The 23,557-nt window shown below is 44.2% G+C and overlaps 1 protein-coding gene across 4 annotated transcripts in view; it reads left to right on the top strand.

Moving 5' to 3' along the window:
• The window catches only part of tmem94 (transmembrane protein 94), a 71,001-nt gene that overhangs the window by 7,382 nt on the left and 40,062 nt on the right, over positions 1-23,557 (top strand). For 3 of the 4 annotated variants that reach the window (XM_047376770.1, XM_047376773.1, XM_047376772.1), the window contains 7 exons: positions 8,493-8,615; positions 8,847-8,974; positions 12,018-12,154; positions 12,525-12,730; positions 19,548-19,696; positions 19,881-19,983; positions 21,333-21,419. In XM_047376770.1, coding sequence (XP_047232726.1) covers positions 8,493-8,615; positions 8,847-8,974; positions 12,018-12,154; positions 12,525-12,730; positions 19,548-19,696; positions 19,881-19,983; positions 21,333-21,419 — 933 coding nt within the window. The remainder of the gene's footprint in view (positions 1-8,492; positions 8,616-8,846; positions 8,975-12,017; positions 12,155-12,524; positions 12,731-19,547; positions 19,697-19,880; positions 19,984-21,332; positions 21,420-23,557) is intronic. The other variant, XM_047376771.1, reaches the window with a different exon arrangement.

Genomic DNA, 23,557 nt, shown 5'->3' with positions numbered 1-23,557 from the left:
TTGTATGGTATTGCCTATACTTTGATTTTATGCTGGGTATACTCTCTGCAGAAATCAGTCTTACATCCTGGGAGTCTCAATTATATTGAATTTGTGTTTCAGTATTAGCAGGACATTACGACAAGATGTTTTTGAAAATGTGCCTTTATTAGGCTAGCGAATCAGGGTTCAGTACGCATCTCAGATTTAAAGCTACAGTACATTTCAATCAAGAGAAAAAATAAAAATGTATTAATATTTAATATTTTTATTTTATTTAACACTGAACACAGAATGTTAACATGATAATAATTAGATTTTTATGAGTATATTCTAAATTTTTTTTAAATTTTATAATGTGGCCAGTTTGGAACTGGCAGGATATTTAATTTGATTTTGTGAATTTATAAAATCCTTTTACAACAGTAAAACCGCTTGAAAATGGTCTGTGTTGTGGTTTAGGGAGCTTTGTAGCAGTCTGTGTTGACATTTGATAATAAAAAAATGTTTAAATCACTCTGGAGCCGATTTGATATAGAGACGATCCCGTATACAAGTTGTACTTGAATGCACCATGGGAGCACGCCTGATGGGGAACCACCTCCTGATGGACTCTTCTGAACTCAGTACTTGTGTTTGGTCAGATGTCTACTGCTATGAAGACTCTCACGGTGTTTGGTTCTGGTTGAATGCTACAGGTAACTGGATTTGGACTTTAGCCCATTTTCTCTGTACCACTGATGTTTACGTTCTGCTCGATGTCGTTTAAGGCGATTAATTAAGTTCATTGTAGAGCAAGCTTCCAACATTATTGTTGTTGAAACATAAAGCTTTGATTTGGGCCACCTTTCTTTCTCCATTTTCACTGTAGCTGAATGAGGAACCTTAATGTTCTCACTTGGCAGAATTTAATGATATCTGGAAGTCCTCTCTTCTTAGTTAGGTGCCGATTTTTAATGTTGCGCCACAGAACGAAGAATTCTGTTCTATAATTCCTTGCATAAATGTTCTGCATTTGTATAGGTTGACAGCTCTAGAATCGTTTGGTAAATCTACAGGTGGAAACAAACGGCCAGTGCCAACAATTATCAATACAAGCACATGTACCGTTAAATTAGTAGTGAAAATCCATTGTTGGTTCTATGTAGATATCATCTTATCATGCATTTATTACATGGCTTGAAATTAAAAAAAACATTTATTTAAGAGCTCAGAGACAAATTGGTGACATTGCAATCAGTTTCCCTTCTATCATGAGAACTGCTTATTGAAATGTAACCATTGTCATTGTTGTGCTTTACTGTTGTTGCATACTATGAGTTAAATATTTTAATGAAGCTGAGCAATATTTGGTCAATAAGCATTGAAGGTAAGATATGAATCTATAGCAGGAACAGAAAGAGCTTCACAATACATTTCACTGCAAAGGGCCAATTTATTCCACATTTGCTTCACTGTGTAACTGTTTGAAGAAAAATAAAATTTGTTAGCAAGGATCCAGGGTCAGGTCCTATGTTAGGTTATGGGCTTCTAATTGTTTCTACCTCTGCTACTACTACTTGTTCCTCAGGTCTGCTTCATGTATTTATGTAGAACATTTTTGTTGATTCTTTGTTGCTCTGGGAAAGTTATTTATATCTGTACTGCGTGGGATACAGGTCCTGAAAGCTGAACTCAGGTTCAAGGAAATTGGCATATTTAGTAGTCTGTGTGTGTGGTTGTGTGTCTCAACGGGATGACAAACGGAAAACCTTGTTTTTCAATGACATAGCTAATCAGGCCAAAGGCCAGGGTTTCTGTGCAGTCTGGAATCTTCCGTCCATCCATCTTGCAAAATAACTGGAAACATATAATTGTGATACTAAGGCAACTAAAAATAGATGTATGGTATGTATGAAAGACAATTGGAGACCATCTAACTGTTCAAATATAAAATAGTATAAGGCACCTAATGTATGATATTGAACCAAATATTGCATCCTAGCAGTGCTCTGCAATGAGGATAGTGCTAACAGTGATATTGTGATGACAATTCTGACTTGATATATTGTGAGGCTCTATTTGTATGCTTATACTGCCTCTTAGTGTTTTTGTTTTTAATCTATAACACTTAAACATTTTAGTGTGAAGTGTATTACAAATCAAATGTATTGTTGTTGTTGTTGCTGTTGTCCCTCAAACAGGGAATGGCTGATTCTGTACTTAAAACGCTGACTTTTTGGGAAACATACTGAACATTAGCAAATTGGCCATTGTATACTAGTAGTGGCGTTTCTAGGGAATGAGTTTTAGTTCATGTTTTAGTTCAAATATTATATTTGGTTCCTATTTACTACAGTTACATTATAATCTTCTAAATACGTAACTGTAATGTAGCTGTCAGTTCCACCTTTGCATAATAAGTCTATAGTGCTTTTCATATCATTGTTCCACAGTATACACACAATATCTCCCTCTTTTAGATCACTTTAGCATTCAGTTGTCCAAGTTGCTCTGGTGAGATCATGACTGGGCTTCTAGAACAAGCAGCTGTAACTGTGGAACCAAAGGGGCATGGCACTTACTCAGCAGCATTGCCCTGAGCAATATACATAAAATGTGTCTGTCATTTCCCTACATCCAATAATATCTAGCTATCTCACTTCTCATTCCTGCTTTCTAAATAGATTCTGTTCTTTAACTATAAGCATTGTTATTGTGCACCATCACCAGCTATTGATCTGTACCAGATTATGCTGAAAATCAGATTTTGTAGGTAAGATGACCAATGGTTTATCATAAAGTTGTCTTGCTCTCGTTGGACCTGCCAACTGCTGCTATCTAACATGCCTATTGTTCTTCATCCCCATTTCACCCTTTGATTACTTGTTGCCGCTCTGTGACTTGTCTCATGAGTTGGATCATAAGCTGAGTCAACTTCCACCACCCTCTTTTAGTTGCAACACATTTTACATGATCGCTGTGAAACAAACGTGCAGATCACAGATTGATAGTATGATCTGAAACGAGTCTGATGGTCCTGTCTATAACATAAGTTATATAGGGTATTATAAACTCATGGCAATAACATGGCAAGTTCTCATTATATCTTAGTGAAATTGCTTAATTTTGCACCGACCTAACATAATGATCTGAACACAGCCAGGATGAGGGCTTTGAGTACAAGGACCTTTAGACAGCTCCTGCAACATTGTTATTTTCAGTGCTTCAGATGCTAATTGGACGTTTCACTCATGGGCCTATTGATTGGTACATCGCAATGTTTTAGATTTTCCATTGACAACGATAGAAAGCTCTTTAACATGGTGCTGTTTTTGATTTAAAAATATGTTAAATATAATATTAAAGTCTCATTTTCAGTTGATTTCTAAAGTATATTGTATGCTGTCAGTTATAACTCTTAGCCAAAACTGCGAACAGTGCACCTTTATCCTTAACCTGCCGAATGCTTGAATAGAAGAAACACTATTGATTTGGTGACATTACATAGCAACCCACGGTAGCAAGTTTCATCATCGTTCTATTTCATCCCTACTGACCGTCAGAGACAGTGCTTCAAGCACTGGATGACGCATACCAACAAGGTCACGAGGAATCCGCAACCCAGACAAGCGTCTGGCACAATAACGCATACCTCAGCAGGAAGCAGAAGGCTGCTGCCTTCTACTTCCTCTGTGCCATACAGCCCTGCCAGGTCACGCCCCAAATCATGGAGCACGCATCTGTGTGCACAACCTCCCTCCGACATGTGAGGGGGCCAAGCGGAACCCCTGCCATGGGATACAACCTGTCTCACCAACGGGACATGGACTGGAGGCACTGAGGCACGATACGAAGCCTCCTGTGTCTGTGTGCAGGCTGTGCGGGGTCCAGATGCAGGCCGTGCAGCCACATTTGAAGGGGCCCCAATGAGAGCCTTCATAGGGGCACCACACTGGATGCAGCGATGACCATGCTCAGAAGGCGTAGATATAGAACAAGTTGGGGAGCACTGCCACACCAAAACTCTGGGAGCAGGCTTAAAATATCGCTGACCAGCTGTGGTGATGGGCAAGTGGTCATGGAGACTTTCCAGGTTCACCCGCAGGCCCCAGTGACCCACTTGAGCAAGCACTGTCTGGGTGTCCCAGAATGTCTGATCGAGGGTTGCAGCACAGATGAGCCAGTCATCAAGATAGGGCAGGATCTGCACTCTCCAGGCCTGCAGAGGGGAAGAGGGCTGTGCCACACACTGGGTGAAAACCTGGGGAGAATGAGAGAATCCAAATGGTAGGACCCAAAACTGAAAGTCCCTGCCCTGGAATGCAAAGCGGAGAAACTGCCAGTGATCCGGAGCAATGGGGACATGAGAAAATGCATCTGTCAGGTCGACAGACACGAACCAGTCGCCCTGGAAGATGGCTTGCAGAACCTCCTTGGTAATCAACATGTGAAAGGGCATGACCCTCAAATAATCGTTCTGACCCTGGTTGTCCAGTATTGGACGAAGACTGGCGGTCTTCTTGGGAACCAGAAAATGAACTGAATAAAAACCCCCCAGATCATACAGGAGGTCCACAGGCACATCGCACCCTTGGCCGGGAAGGTGCAAAGTTCCTGAACCAGTGCCAGCGCTAACAGAGAGTCGTGGTTGACGGTAATCCTGACCTGGCCAGAGACAGGAGGCCGGCGTCAGAACTGAAGACGTTACCTGCAGGATGACGTGGACAGCACCCTTGAACAGCTCAATAGATGAGCTGTCTCAGGGTAAAACATCTGACTGCCAGCCAAAATCTGCAGGCCTCTGTCCTTTCGAAAGACCTAGGGGGACGCACATCAAAAGGGGCAGGAGGCTTGGGCCCCCACCTGGTTACCCTGAATCCTACCCGATTGTGGGCCTGGTCTTGCAGCCGGATCCCAATACACAGTGAGAGTAGCAGATGGATGGCAGGACCTCCGTGGCAAACCACCAGCTGCCCAATTGCCAAGGGGCTGATGGTTACGCCTGTGAAGTACGGCCATCTGTTACCGCTTTCGGGAGGCCTGAGCCGTGCGCTTCAGTGCTTCGAGTGCAGAAGAGCCAAAGAGTTCCCTGGGAAATACAGGGAGAGCTCTCAGAGTCTGCCTACAGGGTACAGTCAGGGGCGACTGCGCCAGCCAGACCTGACGCCGAGCATGAACCAGCGATGAGAGTGTACGACGAAGCTTCCTCGTCATCAGAGCATCAATGACTTTAGGGATGCATCAACCATGCCCTGTGTTGACTGGTCCAGAGGGACGGACTCCAAAGAGAAGGACAGGCCCAGCAACAGATGAGAGAGTTCCCAAGCCAACCCATCCTGGCCCCTGAGTCGTAGGCCCTGCAGAGCAGGTCATCTGTAACACAGCACTATGGCCGAGGACAACGGGCATCAGGCCGCAGAGCCTCATCAGGAGGAACAAGAGGGAGGCAATCCCAGGCTCCACTGCAGGCATCTGGCCCAACCCAAACCGAGATGCCTCTTGCAACAAGGGCTCTGCCATCAGTCATCAGACGGTAAAATGCTCTATCATCTGTCCAACAGGCGTGCAGTTCACGGATGTAATCCTCCAATGGAGGAACCACAAAAGCGGCGGCAGCGTCACGGGGCCAGAAGAAAGCGCTGGAGGGAGCCGGCTTGACTTGTGAAGAGTCCACCTGCAGGCCAGCAAGAGCAGTTCTGATGGCCACACTGGCTCCACAGCACAGGCCTGGGAGGCACTAGACTCTGAACCCAAAGCCCTAGGGCTCAGCTCTGGAATATCCTCGCCCCCTCTCCGGAAAAGGGTACCCGAAGCCACTACTAAAATAATGTCATCATCACAGATGGAAGCCCCATCCTGTTCAAAGGGAAGAGCCAAGTCGGAAAAGCTATCCGCCTGGAGGGACTGGAGGAGGGCCTTCACCTTGGCCAACTCCGATGTCAGATGTGGACAGCCTCCCTGCATCAGACAATTTAGGTCTCTTCCCGGAAACTGAAGGCACCTCTGCTGTGGAATGCTTTGGGCACACTGGTTGCTCCAGCATCAATGAACTCTGCTGGGAAGAGACTGTCCAGTCAGCAGGCTGCTCCACTGCAGCCAGCTGAGCCACCCACACCGCTCGTGACAGAACAAGACAATTGGAAAAGGCATTGTCGGAAAGTGCTTCTCTGAGATACATCATCTCTGAGGTCGACACCAAAGCAGGAGGGGCACAAATCATGCCCGTCCTCAGGCTGAAGTGGAACCAAACAGGTCGCACAACACAGCTGTTCGTAAACATCAGAATAAGGAGCACAGGACTCTGCACGGGCAGTAAACGCCACTGGCAAGCCAACATCGAATTAACTTGGCAATTAAACCCAAAAGTGAAACACTGATGGAAATGAAGGAGAAACGGTACCGGTGAGTGTGTTTAAATTAATCAAGTGCAACAACATAAACAACAGTGAAAACAGTATTGGACAATATAAAGAGAAACTAGGGACCAGCAAGGGCAGAAAACGCCACCGGTGAGTCAATTAATTAATGAAACTAATAACAAGGAACAAAACTTACCAGTTGCCGGAGAACAATGGCAGTCTGAAAAAAACAGCTTGCGCAGCCCCTGAAGGGCGAGACACACCTGCAGCTTCGACCAAAAAACGGTCATGAGGCTACAAGCAGCAAGCAATAGTAGCCAGAAACAATATATACTCAGCAAACTTGCACAATGGTGTAATTGGTGATCTAATTATGACAAGATAGTATTTTATACACGTGGACAAACTTGTTGGTACCCCTCGTTTAATGAAAGAAAAACCTACAATGAATCTGACAAAGGCAATAATGAATAATCATTCAATGAAAATGAACAAATGAAAGTCAGACATTGCTTTTCAAATATGCTTAATGGACACACCTTGAACATGTCCCTTTGGTCACATTATTGTCAGGGGTACCATCATTTTTGTCCAGGCCTGTTTCATGAGTTTATTTTTTTACAAACTGGACAAATAGCTATAAGTGGCTGGAAAAAGGAAATTGACCATATAACGAACAGCTGGAAGACCAGTGAACACTAATTAAGTCAATTGACAACATGATTGGGTATAAAAAGAGCTTCTCAGAGTGTCAGTGTCTCTCTGAAGCCAAGATGGTAAGATGATCACCAATTCCACCATTGTTGCGCAGAAAGATAGTGCAGCAATACCAGAATGTTGTTACCCAGCGTAAAATAGCAAAGACTTTCAAGTTATCATCATCAACTGTGTATAACATCATCAAAAGATTCAGAGAATCTGGAACAATCGCTGTGCGTAAGGGTCACGGCCGTAAAACTCTACTGGATGCTCATGATCTCCGGGCCCTTAAACGTCACTGCACCTCAAACAGGAATGCCACTGTCAAGGAAATAACAGAATGGGTTCAAGAATACTTCCAGAAAGCATTGTCAGTGAGCACAATCCACCGTGCCATCCGCTGTTGCCAGCTGAAACTCTACAGTGCAATGAGGAAGCCATTTCTAAGTAAGCTCCACAAGCTCAGACGTTTGCCCTGGGCCAGGGGTCTTTTAAAATGGAGTGTGGCAAAATGGAAGACTGTTCTGTGGTCAGATGAGTCACGATTTGAAGTTCTTTATGGAACACTGGGATGCCATGTCATCCGGACCAGAGAGGACAAGGATAACCCAAGTTGTTATCAACGCTCCGTTCAGAAGCCTGCATCACTGATAGTATGGGGTTGCATGAGTCCTTGTGGCATGGGCAGCTTGCATGTCTGGAAAGGCACCATTAATGCAGAAAACTATGTTCAGGTTCTAGAACAACATATGCTCCCATCTAGACGTCATCTCTTTCAGGGAAGACCCTGCATTTTTCAACAAGATAATGCCAGATCACATTCTGCAGCAATCACAACATCATGGCTACGTAGGAGAAGGATCCGGGTACTGAAATGGCCAGCCTGCAGTCCAGATCTTTCACCTATAGAGAACATTTGGCGCATCATAAAGAGGAAGGTGCGACAAAGAAGGCCCAGTTAGAGGCTTGTATTAGACATGAATGGGAGAGCATTCCTATTTCTAAACTTGAGAAACTGGTCTCCTCTGTCCCGACGTCTGTTGAGTGTTTTAAGAAGAAGGAGGGATGCCACACAGTGGTAAAAATGGCCTTGTCCCAACTTTTTTGGGATTTGTTGACACCATGTAATTTTTAAACAATATATTTTTCCCTTAAAATGATACATTCTCTCAGTTTAAACTTTTGATCTGTGATTTGTGTTCTATTCTGAATAAAATATTAGATGTTGGCACCTCCACATCAGTTTTTATTCACAATTTGTTTGGTGTCCCAACATTTTTGGAATCCGGTTTGTAAATAATTCTGTTAAAGCATGTTTGAAAAACAATGTCTGACTTTCATTTGTTCATTTTCATAGAATTTTTATTCATTATTGCCTTTGTCAGATTCAAGTTATTTCTGTGACCATTGTGGTTTTTTCTTTCATTAACCGAGGGGTACCAATAATTATGTCCACGTGTGTATATGTTTTAGCAGGAGGCAGGTGGTGTGAGTCATGGCCTTTCAACCAGTCAGGCACTGATGAAGCTTCGGGACCAGCTCAGCAGCCTGCTACAGCAGCACCAGAGAGCTACATGCGGACGAGTTTCTTGGCTGGTATGCACATACATGAACAAGATGTTTTCTAACCAGTTTCCAGAAAGTGCAAACTGGTTAAAGAATTTAATTATTTTACAGATGGTTCAGATTTTTGCACTTTAACTTTGTAAGGACAAACTCAATCAGGCCCACAGATGTACAGTGTTGTTTTCTTCTTGGTTTATAGTTTATATCATATACTAGGTTTTGTTTTGCTAACTTCTTCTTGTTTTGACATTCTTTTAATAGGAGCGGTGGCTAAATAGCTTCCTTTACCATGGCAACCGGCAATCCTGTCTCCACTGGCCAGAGGCGGCACTTACACTGTTGGTGGTGCTGGGACTCCTCTGCTGCCATGGTAGCCAGCCGACAGGCAGGTAGGGTATGTGTATGGTGAATCATCTTGTCTTGGTCTATAAATATGAAATGGATTATAACATATAAAGTAAAAGTGCAATATTTCACCCAAACACTCCAGATTAGTGCTATCTTAGATGTCACTGACTTTACTGAAAACATCCACAGACCTTCCCACTCCTGTCTTCATACTCTGGACAAGTGCTGACATATGGCATTGAATGTGAACAATTAACCGTATTTCCTCACAACCCTGTCCTGTCTGACTGTTTTTAATAACACTTTGGTTTAATCTAACAGAGTACTCTGCCCCCGAGACGTTATAGTAGATCTTTATCAGACAATGCTGTAACAACTTTTAAAATCTGTTCCATTTTTTATTGCTTCAGTATCAGAGGATGAAGCACCTTAATTTCTACCTCTTGACAAACTGTTGTTTATAGTCTTCCTCATTGCATGTTGCAGTAGACAATGTAGCCACCTTGAAAAGGAAGGTAATTATTCATTGGGCTCCCTGGTTTTTTTCAGAGCTGCATACATTAAAGGACAACACTAGGAAATTGAAATCTGGAAAAAAGTCTACTATTCCATAAAAGACCCTTCTTGCAAATACCATAACTCAGTTTTATTATTGTTGAGGTGGAGGAAGTTTGAGTCCATCCAGGTCTTTTTTATATCAGGAAGACAGTCCACCAACAGCCTCAAAGAGTTGGTTGTTTTTTTATGGACAGACAGATTTGAATGTCATCGGCAAAGCAGTGGAAAGAGGCACCATGTTTCCTAAAAATGGACCTTAGGTGCAACATACTGTATATTAGGAACTCTGGCTCTAGGATGGATCCTCGAGTAGTTCAACAAATAGATGGTTCTTAGTCGAGATAGATGGTTATTATGCAGCCACAGCCCCTCTTACTGATAACTGTTCTACAGTGGTTTAAGTCTTGCTTTCTCTCAGACGTGGTGGTGGAGGGGGTCAAGCGTGTGACCCATGTTTGGTAATCCTCGATGCATGCTGTCGTGGGATCGAATCCTAACCCGTTAATGCTCTTTGCACTCACTTACCCCACTCTTTCCACACCATTTTCTGTCTACTCACTGTCAAAAACATACTCTGAAAAAAATAATGAAGGCCACGTGTGAGCTGAAAAATAACTTTAAAAAAAAAGTCTTACTTTATCTTAATGGCCACACAATACCTTTTGTATCCTTTTGTCAAGTCTTGACAGAAGGATACCATGAACTACGATGTTAAATGTTGCACTTAGATTTACAGGGGTTGGACAATGAAACTGAAACACCTGTCATTTTAGTGTGGGAGGTTTCATGGCTAAATTGGACCAGCCTGGTAGCCAGCCTTCATTGATTGCACATTGCACCATTAAGAGCAGTGTGTGAAGGTTCAATTAGCAGGGTAAGAGCACAATTTTGCTCAAAATATTGAAATGCACACAACATTATGGGTGACATACCAGACTTCAAAAGAGGACAAATTGTTGGTGCACATCTTGCTGGCGCATCTGTGACCAAGACAGCAAGTCTTTGTGATGTATCAAGAGCCACGGTATCCGGGGTAATGTCAGCGTACCACCAGGAAGGACAAACCACATCCAACAGGATTAACTGTGGACGCAAGAGGAAGCTGTCTGAAAGGGATGTTCGGGTGCTAACCCGGATTGTATCCAAAAAACATAAAACCACGACTGTCCAAATCACGGCAGAATTAAATGTGGACCTCAACTCTCCTGTTTCCACCAGAACTGTCCGTCGGGAGCTCCACAGGGTATACACGGCCGGGCTGCTATAGCCAAACCTTTGGTCACTCATGCCAATGCCAAATGTCGGTTTCAATGGTGCAAGGAGCACAAATCTTGGGCTGTGGACAATGTGAAACATGTATTGTTCTCTGATGAGTCCACCTTTACTGTTTTCCCCACATCCGGGAGAGTTACGGTGTGGAGAAGCCCCAACGAAGCGTACCACCCAGACTGTTGCATGCCAAGAGTGAAGCATGGGGGTGGATCAGTGATGGTTTGGGCTGCCATATCATGGCATTCCCTTGGCCCAATACTTGTGCTAGATGGGCGCGTCACTGCCAAGGACTACCGAACCATTCTTGAGGACCATGTGCATCCAATGGTTCAAACATTGTATCCTGAAGGCGGTGCCGTGTATCAGGATGACAATGCACCAATACACACAGTAAGACTGGTGAAAGATTGGCTTGATGAACATGAAAGTGAAGTTGAACATCTCCCATGGCCTGCACAGTCACCAGATCTAAATATTATTGAGCCACTTTGGGGTGTTTTGGAGGAGCGAGTCAGGAAACGTTTTCCTCCACCAGTATCACGTAGTGACCTGGCCACTATCCTGCAAGAAGAATGGCTTAAAATCCCTCTGACCACTGTGCAGGACTTGTATATGTCATTCCTAAGACGAATTGACGCTGTATTGGCCGCAAAAGGAGGCCCTACACCATACTAATAAATGATTGTGGTCTAAAACCAGGTGTTTCAGTTTCATTGTCCAACCCCTGTAGAAACGCCAGAAAAGCTGGCTTTCTGAATCAACACTTAAGGCCTTTTAGAACCCTTAGTAAAGCAGTTTCAGTGCTGCGATACCTTTTTAAGCCACACTGAAACTTTTCATAAATACAATTGTCTTCTAAAAAAGTTTGCAACTGGATAAGAACAGTTTTTCCAGAACCTTAGGAAGAAAACCTTGGGATGAACCAGATAAAAATTGGACCCTGCTTTGCAACTCTACTTTGAAACTCATTCCAAAGAAATGAAATAAGCTGCCTCACCAGGATTCAAGTAACCATGTAAACAAATCACACTAAACAATAGACTAATGACTCAGGGAGCGACGGGCAGATCATTGATTTGCATCTGACCTAGAATACTCTTTACAATATACAGTTTTGATTGGATTGAACTGACTTTATATTTCTGTTTATAAATGGAATGGTTTTCTTGGTTTCTTTTGTAAAGTGCCTAGAGATGATATTTATGAACCAGCTTTAAATAAATTGAATTGAATTAAATGTTGTTTTTTTCCCAGTTCTGGTATAGAGATTATGAATTCTGCAGCTCTGTTCCTTCTTTTCCTGTTGAACCTGCTTCTGGTTGGACGTAAGGAGAGGCTAAAGAAAACTGAGATGGTCCGACGCCTCAAACTCATCATCACACAGCTCAGTGGTGAGTTGGGAGTGGTGCAAAGTCACCAGTGGAAATATGTGGGTTTAGGAAATTACTGCTGCTTCTTCAATGTTGCTCACATATTGATCATACTTGTTAATGGACCACTAAATATAAAATTTACTGACTGCAGTTAAACAGTCCATCCAAGTAATAACTTACCATAGCTAAAACTATTCAGCAGCAACATGTCGTTTGGCACTACAGGAGCTGCTATTCAAGCTTTTACACTACAGAAAATGAAATGCTCAGATTTCCTCACCAGCTGAAAGGGTAAATGTTGCAGTGAGATGTGTGATTGTTTTTATTGTGATGTTGGAGAGCAACTAGTGTAGTCTCAGTTCTCTGGCCTGTTCTGCCTCTTTTCCAGATTATCTTTCAGGGTGTGTGGGTGAAGTTTGGTGGCCTTCTTCACTTTACCCTGACTTGTACATGCCCCCATCTCCATCATGGTCACTTCACTGGACCTTCAGGGACTCTCAGCTGGTTAACCTGCCTGTCAGTCTGTTGGTGGAAGGAGATATCATTGCTCTGCGACCTGGCCAAGAGGCATTTGCCTCTCTCAGAGGCATCAAGGTCAGACTGTTAGCTGTGCTTGCTCCTTGCTGAACAAAGAATCTTAGGTTTAGTTTTGTGTGAAACAACTAATACTAAAAAATATCACATGGTCCTTAACAGGGCTTTAACATAAGGTAGATTACCTGAAGGTAAACAAACACAGCTAAATATTACTTAGTAAATATTGTACAACTTAGAAAAAATTCTCAATGAAATATCTTTCTTTCCAGTTTTAAAGTGCCTGAGACATCGAATTTTCATGATAAATCCAATTATATTTATGGAAAGGAAACATTGATAAAATATTTTAAAAAGTGAATTTATGTGTGTGTGCAGTGTTGATTGAGATGTGGCTTCGCTTTGGTGGAGGGGCTGGCCAGCCTGCTTGGTGCAGCGGTGTGGTATCATGTGGGAGGATGGCCGGCATCCTGGGGCACCTCCGGGGTTTGGGCGGGGTTGGCAGGTGCTCGGTCCTTGGCGTGCTGTGGTGGTCTTCCTCCAATGCCTCCTTCTGTGGCTCTTGCCCCTGCCCCTGCCCGGGCGCCAGGCTGCGGTTGGGTGGGTGGGCAGTGGAGCATGTCTTGTGCCTGCACTGGGGCGGCTGGCAGGTTGTGCTTGGCCTGGAGCGGTTGGCCTGCCGGGCCCAGTTACCCAGCTGGTGCTTGTTTCCCTCTCACGAACTGATGGGCTGGGGCTGCTGGTGCTGACCGAATGGTTGGGCGGGCTTGGCGGTGTGCTGCTCTGCTGGCTAATGTGTCTCAGGGGGGATTGAGGCAGCGGGCTAGTGGGTGGCATGGGGGTGCTGCAGCGTGTGGGCAGGGGGGTTGTGTCCTCTTCTTAGATGTGGGGTCACCGGCATTTGGATCGGCTGAGCGGCGGTGGTAGACCTGAGCTGAATAATCTTTCTCCCTGGGCTATTGTTGCAGTTGCAGTGATGTGGTGTGTCTGTGTGGTTGTGGGGGCGTGGTGTGGCCGGGGGCTGGGGTAGCGTTGCGCAGGGCTCTTGCCTTGCTGTCGTGGTGGGGGCAGGATGCGGTGGGAGTGCTTGGAGCGGGGCTGTGTGTGGAGCTTGCGCTGTGTGAGTGTCGCTTCGTCAGCATTTCAGGGATGAAGATCACATGTGGGGGTGTGCCCATGTGCTGTAGGGAGGGGATTCATAGAGTTTGGGTTTGGGGGCATGTGTTTGATATCTGTCCCCTGTGGGGAAATTGATGTTGGGGTTTATTGGAGGTGAGGGGCTCATAGGGTTGGGATTTGAATTCATTGTGGGGTTGGGATTATTTCATTCTGTGGCGGCTCTAGTTGACAGGCTAGTTTGACCCCTCTTATGTACATGGCCCCCTCTCCGGATGAGGATGGGAGTCGTTGGGGACTGAGTTCGGGGCGGGGAGTTGGGGTGATTGTCACTGTGTGTGTCTGTTTTTTGTGTCATGTTGGGTCTTGAACTGCTCCCTCTCCTGGATCAGTTTAGGCCCCCCAAATTTGTGGCCTATTTCCTCCCTGCCGCACTACTTGCCTCTGGTTAGTGTCTCTGCCCGCCAGAGTACTTCTGGTTCTCAGTGTTCAGGGCTGGGTGCTTTGGTGTGTGCTGGCTCACTCCTGGTGGCTGCTTGCCGGGGCCTGGACCCCAGGGCTCTGTCGGGCCTCTGCTTGAGGAGTGATATGTTCCGGGGTCTCGGGGTCCATGGCTGGATCAGCTGGGGTGTAGATAGCTGCCGGCGGGGCCTGTGGGCTCGTCGCTGCAGCTCCCAGGGGCTTCTGCACTGTGGCTGCTAGGTGTTTCCCCTGGGACTCTCCCCTGCTTTTCTCTGGGGTAGTTTCCGTAGTCCCGGTGGTGGTTCTCCTGGGGTTCCTGTGCTCTGGGGGGCCTTTGAATGTCTGTGGCCCGGATCTCCTCCTTATCTGTCCCAGGTCCAGGGGGACAGGTCTGCTGCTCCTCACACTCACTATTGCATATTTTTATGGAGAAACCTTGTACAGGTCCTTCTCAAAAAATTAGCATATTGTGATAAAGTTCATTATTTTCCATAATGTCATGATGAAAATTTAACATTCATATATTTTAGATTCATTGCACACTAACTGAAATATTTCAGGTCTTTTATTGTCTTAATACGGATGATTTTGGCATACACCTCATGAAAACCCAAAATTCCTATCTCACAAAATTAGCATATTTCATCCGACCAATAAAAGAAAAGTGTTTTTAATACAAAAAACGTCAACCTTCACATAATCATGTACAGTTATGCACTCAATACTTGGTCGGGAATCCTTTGGCAGAAATGACTGCTTCAATGCGGCGTGGCATGGTGGCAATCAGCCAGTGGCACTGCTGAGGTCTTATGGAGGCCCAGGATGCTTCGATAGCGGCCTTTAGCTCATCCAGAGTGTTGGGTCTTGAGTCTCTCAACGTTCTCTTCACAATATCCCACAGATTCTCTATGGGGTTCAGGTCAGGAGAGTTGGCAGGCCAATTGAGCACAGTGATACCATGGTCAGTAAACCATTTACCAGTGGTTTTGGCACTGTGAGCAGGTGCCAGGTCGTGCTGAAAAATGAAATCTTCATCTCCATAAAGCTTTTCAGCAGATGGAAGCATGAAGTGCTCCAAAATCCCCTGATAGCTAGCTGCATTGACCCTGCCCTTGATAAAACACAGTGGACCAACACCAGCAGTTGACACGGCACCCCAGATCATCACTGACTGTGGGTACTTGACACTGGACTTCTGGCATTTTGGCATTTCCTTCTCCCCAGTCTTCCTCCAGACTCCGGCACCTTGATTTCCGAATGACATGCAGAATTTGCTTTCATCTGAAAAAAGTACTTTGGACCACTGAGCAACAGTCCAGTGCTGCTTCTCTGTAGCCCAGGTCTGGGGAATGCGGCACCTGTAGCCCATTTCCTGCACACGCCTGTGCACGGTGGCTCTGGATGTTTCTACTCCAGACTCAGTCCACTGCTTCCGCAGGTCCCACAAGGTCTGGAATCGGCCCTTCTCCACAATCTTCCTCAGGGTCCGGTCACCTCTTCTCGTTGTGCAGCGTTTTCTGACACACTTTTTCCTTCCCACAGACTTCCCACTGAGGTGCCTTGATACAGCACTCTGGGAACAGCCTATTCGTTCAGAAATTTTTTTCTGTGTCTTACCCTCTTGCTTGAGGGTGCCAATAGTGGCCTTCTGGACAGCAGTCAGGTTGGCAGTCTTAACCATGATTGGGGTTTTGAGTGATGAACCAGGCTGGGAGTTTTAAAGGCCTCAGGAATCTTTTGCAGGTGTTTAGAGTTAACTCGTTGATTCAGATGATTAGGTTCATAGCTCGTTTAGAGACCCTTTTAATTATATGCTAATTTTGTGAGATAGGAATTTTGGGTTTTCATGAGCTGTATGCCAAAATCATCCGTATTAAGACAATAAAAGACCTGAAATATTTCAGTTAGTGTGCAATGAATCTAAAATATATGAATGTTAAATTTTCATCATGACATTATGGAAAATAATGAACTTTATCACAATATGCTAATTTTTTGAGAAGGACCTGTATACACAAGTGCGCTCACACTCAGACCCACAGGTGTTTAGATTCAAATACACAAATGTTCCATATTGAGCCGCATTTACCACTAAATACATCTTGCATGCACTTCTTGGTAAAAAAGCTGTTAATATGTATTGTACATATCTGCAGGTGTAGAAGAAAGCAGGATGTTATCTTGTATTCTTTTCATCCTTTTCTTTCCTCAGTTCTTTTCTACTTGTCTCCCCTTTTCCTTTTTCCAACACCTCTCTCTCTTTCGTGCTTATTTTTTTCCTTCTCATTTCTGTCTCTGTGTCCATAACAATTGAAATAATCCGAAAGCAGTTTCTAATAAAGTTTCTTTTATAAATATCAAGCAGAGCTTTGAAGTGTTAGCTGTAATGCTCCACTTGTGAAAGTAAATCTTTTGGACTTTTTCTTGGCACACAGGCAACAATTCTGAGTGCTACTCTGCTGGACAGGACACGTAAAAAAAAAAAAAGTGAATTTATGCCTCTGAAATGAAGGGTTGTTGAAATATATGGTCATAGATTTCACTAAAAAGGCATTTCCAGACTACTCCTTTGGGATTCTTTTGTGCTCTTTTATGACATCAGAGGGGAACCCCCACACGTAAACTGAATACTGCTACAATGGCCAGCAACACAGACAGCACTCACCCATTGTAGAACAAAACACATGAAAATATCCGGATGCATCAAACGCATCCAGATATGCTTCCATCATACATCAGAGATCTGATTGTTCAATAGATTCCTAACAGAGCATTTTGTTCTCAGACTGCAGGTTTACTGGTGGTTCTACTCCCCAATTTTGCATTATTTGCTGTTATTTCAGCTTTTAACTTTGTTCTCTCTCTTTTCTCTTCCTAGAAGCTACACCTGGCTTGCCTCTGTGTCTTCCAGTGACACCTTCCTGGAGGGGGGCCATCATCCAAGCTTCTGCTGCCAACAACTTAAGGAATTCTCACCTTCTACCGATGATACACTTGGCCCTGTCTTTTTTGTGTTTTCCCTATTTTTCTCCTAGGCATAGCTACTGACTGACTGTGACTAACTCTATGTGCTCTCTCTCAGACTCTAAACTTGAAAACTGGCTCAGAGTTTATCTGTTCTTTCTTTCTAGGTTAAACGACTCAATGGTGCTACATCCATTAACATTTACTTTTCCTTCCCATAGAAAGGACTCCTGGATCAGTGCTTCTTTGTTCTTTTTGTGTGTCTGCTCTGTTCTCTCAAACCTCCAGTCGGTCGTGGCAGATGGCCGCTCACACTGAGCCTGGTTCCGGTTCTGCTGGAGGTTTCTTCCTGTTAAAAGGGAGATTTTCCTCTCCACTGTCGCTACATGCATGCTCAGTATGAGGGATTGCTGCAAAGTCAACGCCAGTGACTGTCCACTGTCTCTACATGCTCATCCAGGAGGAGTGATGGCTACAAGTCACTGACTCTGCTGGGTTTCCTTAGATAGAAAAACTTTTTATCCAATTTGAATAAATAACTGAGTCTGACTGCATTGTTCGATAATTAGGATTAATTGGAATGTATGTACCTGACTTTGAAATCTGTATGATTCGATTGAATTGACTTAGCCCATTTTAAAGTTACCAATGTTTCGCACAATGCAACAGGAAACAACACTCGCCAATTATTTTTACCTCTGCCTTCAGGTTTAGCCTAAACCGGCTCAGTTATGGTTGAGGTGCAAACACACCCTCCATTTCTGCTACCTGTGCGACCCCTTTTCTTTTCCAATGGTTATAACCAGTCTGAATTAGAGTGGTACCCCCAATCCTTGTGGTTTTTAGTAGAAGAATGGCCACCAGTGGGCTCTAGATGGACAAACTTTATCAGTTTATTATTTTACTTAGTACACCTACACAGCCCATTCTAAAATGGCCAAACTCTAACACTCAGTAGTTTAATCTAACCTCCACAACAACCCTATACCATTCCAAACCCTTTGTGAAGTGCCTTGAGATGACATGTGTTGTGAATTGGTGCTATATAAATAAAACTGAATTGAATTGAACATGAAGCAGTTTAACTTCCACACAATGTTGTTTTGGGCTTGTTACCACATTCATCACTGGCATTTTTGGGGCGCATTTTGCATATGGTTCTTGTAGCTCCTCTCAGCTTTGCATTGGACCAGACCGGAGCAGATAAAGTGTAAATCCATGGTTATGGTCAATAGGGCACTGAGTGAAACAACCGGAGGCAAAGCGAACGGCACGGAGCAGTAGCCGGTGCACAAGAGATGATTCAAGATCTGAAGACACTACCTGGTGTAATTTTTTTAACTTTATATTAGAATCTTTAGAGAAACATCGCACATCCCATCAACATAGTTGAGGAACCTAATAATCTGCGAAAAGAAATGAGACCTTGAGGTTCCCAAACCAAGATCGGTGACAAAAAGCAGCCCTGGCTGAGGCTAGCATAAAAACACCCAAGGCCAAACTGGTGCCCAGAATGTGGACAGTGCTCTTGCTTTGGTTATACAAAGACTAGATGGCACTTAAAGGCATCACCGGCAGCCAACACTTTGGAAGCACCCACTGGAAAATGTCTTCTTTACAAATCACAGGTAAACTGGCTTGCCTCTGGTTCTCAGCCAGGAGCTTCTAAATATTCCCACAGCTGGTTGATGTCTTTCTCCTTGGGCATATCCAGAGCAGGAGAAAGTCCAACCCCTATCCAGGAGCTGTTCCAGAGCCCAACCTGTGTGCAAAGGATCAATCCAACAATGTTTAGCTGGTATTGCTCAATCTTTCACACCACCTCCGAATCGTGTTCTACCAGTTGTTCAGTGTAACAAAAGCCAGATCCTGGTCCCTGGGATCTGCATGCACAGGCCTCCACACTCACTGCACCTGACCTCGATGTCCTTAGATATTATAATATCTAAGGACATGTAGTAGAGTTTTAATGACGTCTGATTATATTTTACGTGTGTCTGAGTAAATGTAGGACTCTTGCACACCAGTTTGGATTAAAGCATACACTCAGTGACCACTTTATTAGTTAACTCTGCAGTTTGTGAACTACTCAGACCAGCCTGTCTGGCACCAACAACCATGCTACATTCAGAGTAACTTAAATCTCTTTCTATCCCCATTCTGATGTTCAGTTGGAACTTCAATAAGTTGTCTTTACCACATCTAAACACCTAAATGCTTTGAACCACTGCCATGTGATTGACTGATTCACTATTTGTGATAGAAGTCAAATAGAAAGGTGTACCTGATAATGCAGGTGTATACTGTAACTAGTAAAGGCTTGTCTCTTCTTCAGGATGATGATCACATAGTGTTGGAACCAGGAGATTTATTCCCTCCATTTTCTCCTCCTCCTTCGCCTCGAGCTGTAAAGAGGGGAACCCAGAGCCCCCAGCAACACCGCCTCTTCAGAGTGATTCAGACACCAGTGCTGGAGCCGGTCAGGTGAGGACTTGAATAATGTTTGGTTAAGTGGGGTCTCTGAATAACGTGGGGAGTGTTAGTCCATGAATCTGTTCTGTTTAACGGTCATCTCTATTGTATCTATATTGTACTGGGAGCAGCCTTTCTGCCAATCCCAGTTATTGATTCATATTTACCAAAAAGTAAATTTGTTTTAAATCTGCAGGAATGGTTTGGAGCTGGCTCTGTCGCGGCCAATCACAGTGCTGGATAATGAGAGGTTTACTGTTCAGTCCATCATGACGAAGCTTGTCTGTCCTGTTGTGCTGGTGAGCTGTTAACTTCAGCCGTTTACAGGGGTTGGACAATGAAACTGAAACACCTGTCATTTTAGTGTGGGAGGTTTCATGGCTAAATTGGACCAGCCTGGTAGCCAGTCTTCATTGATTGCACATTGCACCAGTAAGAGCAGAGTGTGAAGGTTCAATTAGCAGGGTAAGAGCACAGTTTAGCTCAAAATATTGAAATGCACACAACATTATGGATGACATACCAGAGTTCAAAAGAGGACTAATTGTTGATGCACGTCTTGCTGGCGCATCTGTGACCAAGACAGCAAGTCTTTGTGATGTATCAAGAGCCACGGTATCCAGGGTAATGTCAGCGTACCACCAAGAAGGACGAACCACATCCAACAGGATTAACTGTGGACGCAAGAGGAAGCTGTCTGAAAGGGATGTTCGGGTGCTAACCTGGGTTGTATCCAAAAAACAGAAAACCACGGCTGCCCAAATCACGGCAGAATTAAATGTGCACCTCAACTCTCCTGTTTCTACCAGAACTGTCCATCAGGAGCTCCACAGGGTCAATATACACGGCCGGGCTGACCTTTGGTCACTCATGCCAATGCCAAATGTCGGTTTCAATGGTGCAAGGAGCGCAAATCTTGGGCTGTGGACAATGTGAAACATGTGTTGTTCTCTGATGAGTCCACCTTTACTGTTTTCCCCACATCCGGGAGAGTTACGGTGTGGAGAAGCCCCAAAGAAGCGTACCACCCAGACTGTTGCATGCCAAGAGTGAAGCATGAGGATGGATCAGTGATGGTTTGGGCTGCCATATCATGGCATTCCCTTGGCCCAATATTTGTGCTAGATGGGCGCGTCACTGCCAAGGATTACCGAACCATTCTTGAGGACCATGTGCATCCAATGGTTCAAACATTGTATCCTGAAGGTGGTGCCGTGTATCAGGATGACAATGCACCACTATACACAGCATGACTGGTGAAAGATTGGTTTGATGAACATGAAAGTGAAGTTGAACATCTCCCATGGCCTGCACAGTCACCAGATCTAAATATTATTGAGCCACTTTGGGGTGTTTTGGAGGAGCGAGTCAGGAAACGTTTTCCTCCACCAGTATCACGTAGTGACCTGGCCACGATCCTGCAAGAAGAATGACTTAAAATCCCTCTGACCACTGTGCAGGACTTGTATATGTCATTCCCAAGACGAATTGACGTTGTATTAGCCGCAAAAGGAGGCCCTACACCATACTAATAAATTATTGTGGTCTAAAACCAGGTGTTTCAGTTTCATTGTCCAACCCTTGTACATATTCACTATATGTAGAGGAACAGATTGGAAGTCCAGTCATTTACTTATTTGTCTTGTAGGTGGCGTTCCTGCTTGTGAACACTATTCGCTTTTTCTGGGAGGCCCCCAGCCTCACTCCTGTCAGGTACAACTTCCTTCAACTCCAGGTAAGACGATGCCAAACACCAGATGTACAGCCATCACCAAGTCTCAAGTCTAGCCCTGATGTTTCATGTTTTAGAGACCCGGAGGTTTTATTTGCCCTGGCTGAGTGTTTTCATTGTTCAACAGAGTCAGACGCAGATTGGCAGCTCCTCCCACTGCAGCAGAGTGGACCAGGGTTTTTCTTTGAGAGTGTGGGGGTTCCTGTCATGAACATAAAAGCAGTAAAACTGTTACCGATGAATCTGTCACAGCGACTCTCAACTTACAGGTCCTTCTCAAAATATTAGCATATTGTGATAAAGTTCATTATTTTCCATAATGTCATGATGAAAATTTAACATTCATATATTTTAGATTCATTGCACACTAACTGAAATATTTCAGGTCTTTTATTGTCTTAATACGGATGATTTTGGCATACAGCTCATGAAAACCCATAATTCCTATCTCACAAAATTAGCATATCATTAAAAGGGTCTCTAAACGAGCTATGAACCTAATCATCTGAATCAACGAGTTAACTCTAAACACCTGCAAAAGATTCCTGAGGCCTTTAAAACTCCCAGCCTGGTTCATCACTCAAAACCCCAATCATGGGTAAGACTGCCGACCTGACTGCTGTCCAGAAGGCCACTATTGACACCCTCAAGCAAGAGGGTAAGACACAGAAAGACATTTCTGAACGAATACGCTGTTCCCAGAGTGCTGTATCAAGGCACCTCAGTGGGAAGTCTGTAGGAAGGAAAAAGTGTGGCAGAAAACGCTGCACAACGAGAAGAGGTGACCGGACCCTGAGGAAGATTGTGGAGAAGGGCCGATTCCAGACCTTAGGGGACCCTGCGGAAGTAGTGGACTGAGTCTAGAGTAGAAACATCCAGAGCCACCGTGCACAGGCGTGTGCAGGAAATGGGCTACAGGTGCCGCATTCCCCAGGTCAAGCCACTTTTGAACCAGAAACAGCGGCAGAAGCGCCTGACCTGGGCTACAGAGAAGCAGCACTGGACTGTTGCTCAGTGGTCCAAAGTACTTTTTTCGGATGAAAGCAAATTCTGCATGTACATTCGGAAATCAAGGTGCCAGAGTCTGGAGGAAGACTGGGGAGAAGGAAATGCCAAAATGCCAGAAGTCCAGTGTCAAGTACCCACAGTCAGTGATGGTCTGGGGTGCCGTGTCAGCTGCTAGTGTTGGTCCACTGTGTTTTATCAAGGGCAGGGTCAATGCAGCTAGCTATCAGGAGATTTTGGAGCACTTCATGCTTCCATCTGCTGAAAAGCTTTATGGAGATGAAGATTTCATTTTTCAGCATGACCTGGCACCTGCTCACAGTGCCAAAACCACTGGTAAATGGTTTACTGACCATGGTATCACTGTGCTCAATTGGCCTGCCAACTCTCCTGACCTGAACCCCATAGAGAATCTGTGGGATATTGTGAAGAGAACGTTGAGAGACTCAAGACCCAACACTCTGGATGAGCTAAAGGCCGCTATCGAAGCATCCTGGGCCTCCATAAGACCTCAGCAGTGCCACAGGCTGATTGCCTCCATGCCACGCCGCATTGAAGCAGTCATTTCTGCAAAAGGATTCCCGACCAAGTATTGAGTGCATAACTGTACATGATTATTTGAAGGTTGACGTTTTTTGTATTAAAAACACTTTTCTTTTATTGGTCGGATGAAATATGCTAATTTTGTGAGATAGGAATTTTGGGTTTTCATGAGCTGTATGCCAAAATCATCCGTATTAAGACAATAAAAGACCTGAAATATTTCAGTTAGTGTTCAATGAATCTAAAATATATGAATATTAAATTTTCATCATTACATTATGGAAATTAATGAATTTTATCACAATATGCTAATATTTTGAGAAGGACCTGTATATACAGTTGCTGCCAAGTCCATGGAAAGGTTTAACAAAAATAGATTTTACAGATGGCAGATTTCTATGTTTCAGAGCCCTAATCATGAAGTGAAAGAAGGGGAGTGATTGCTGTTTCTAACATTAACAGATATCTGAGAGGAGAGATGAGACATGATGAGACAGCAGCACCAGCATTTCTTTGTAATCTGAAATGATTCACAGAGGATTGTGGTTAATTTTGCCGCAGAGCATAAACCATTTAAAGCCCTAAAATATTTC

Source organism: Girardinichthys multiradiatus, chromosome 10 (assembly GCF_021462225.1).
Source record: "Girardinichthys multiradiatus isolate DD_20200921_A chromosome 10, DD_fGirMul_XY1, whole genome shotgun sequence".
Lineage (NCBI taxonomy): Eukaryota > Metazoa > Chordata > Actinopteri > Cyprinodontiformes > Goodeidae > Girardinichthys > Girardinichthys multiradiatus.
The sequence above is the reverse complement of the archived record's forward strand: the minus strand, read 5'-3'. Positions and strand labels throughout refer to the sequence as shown.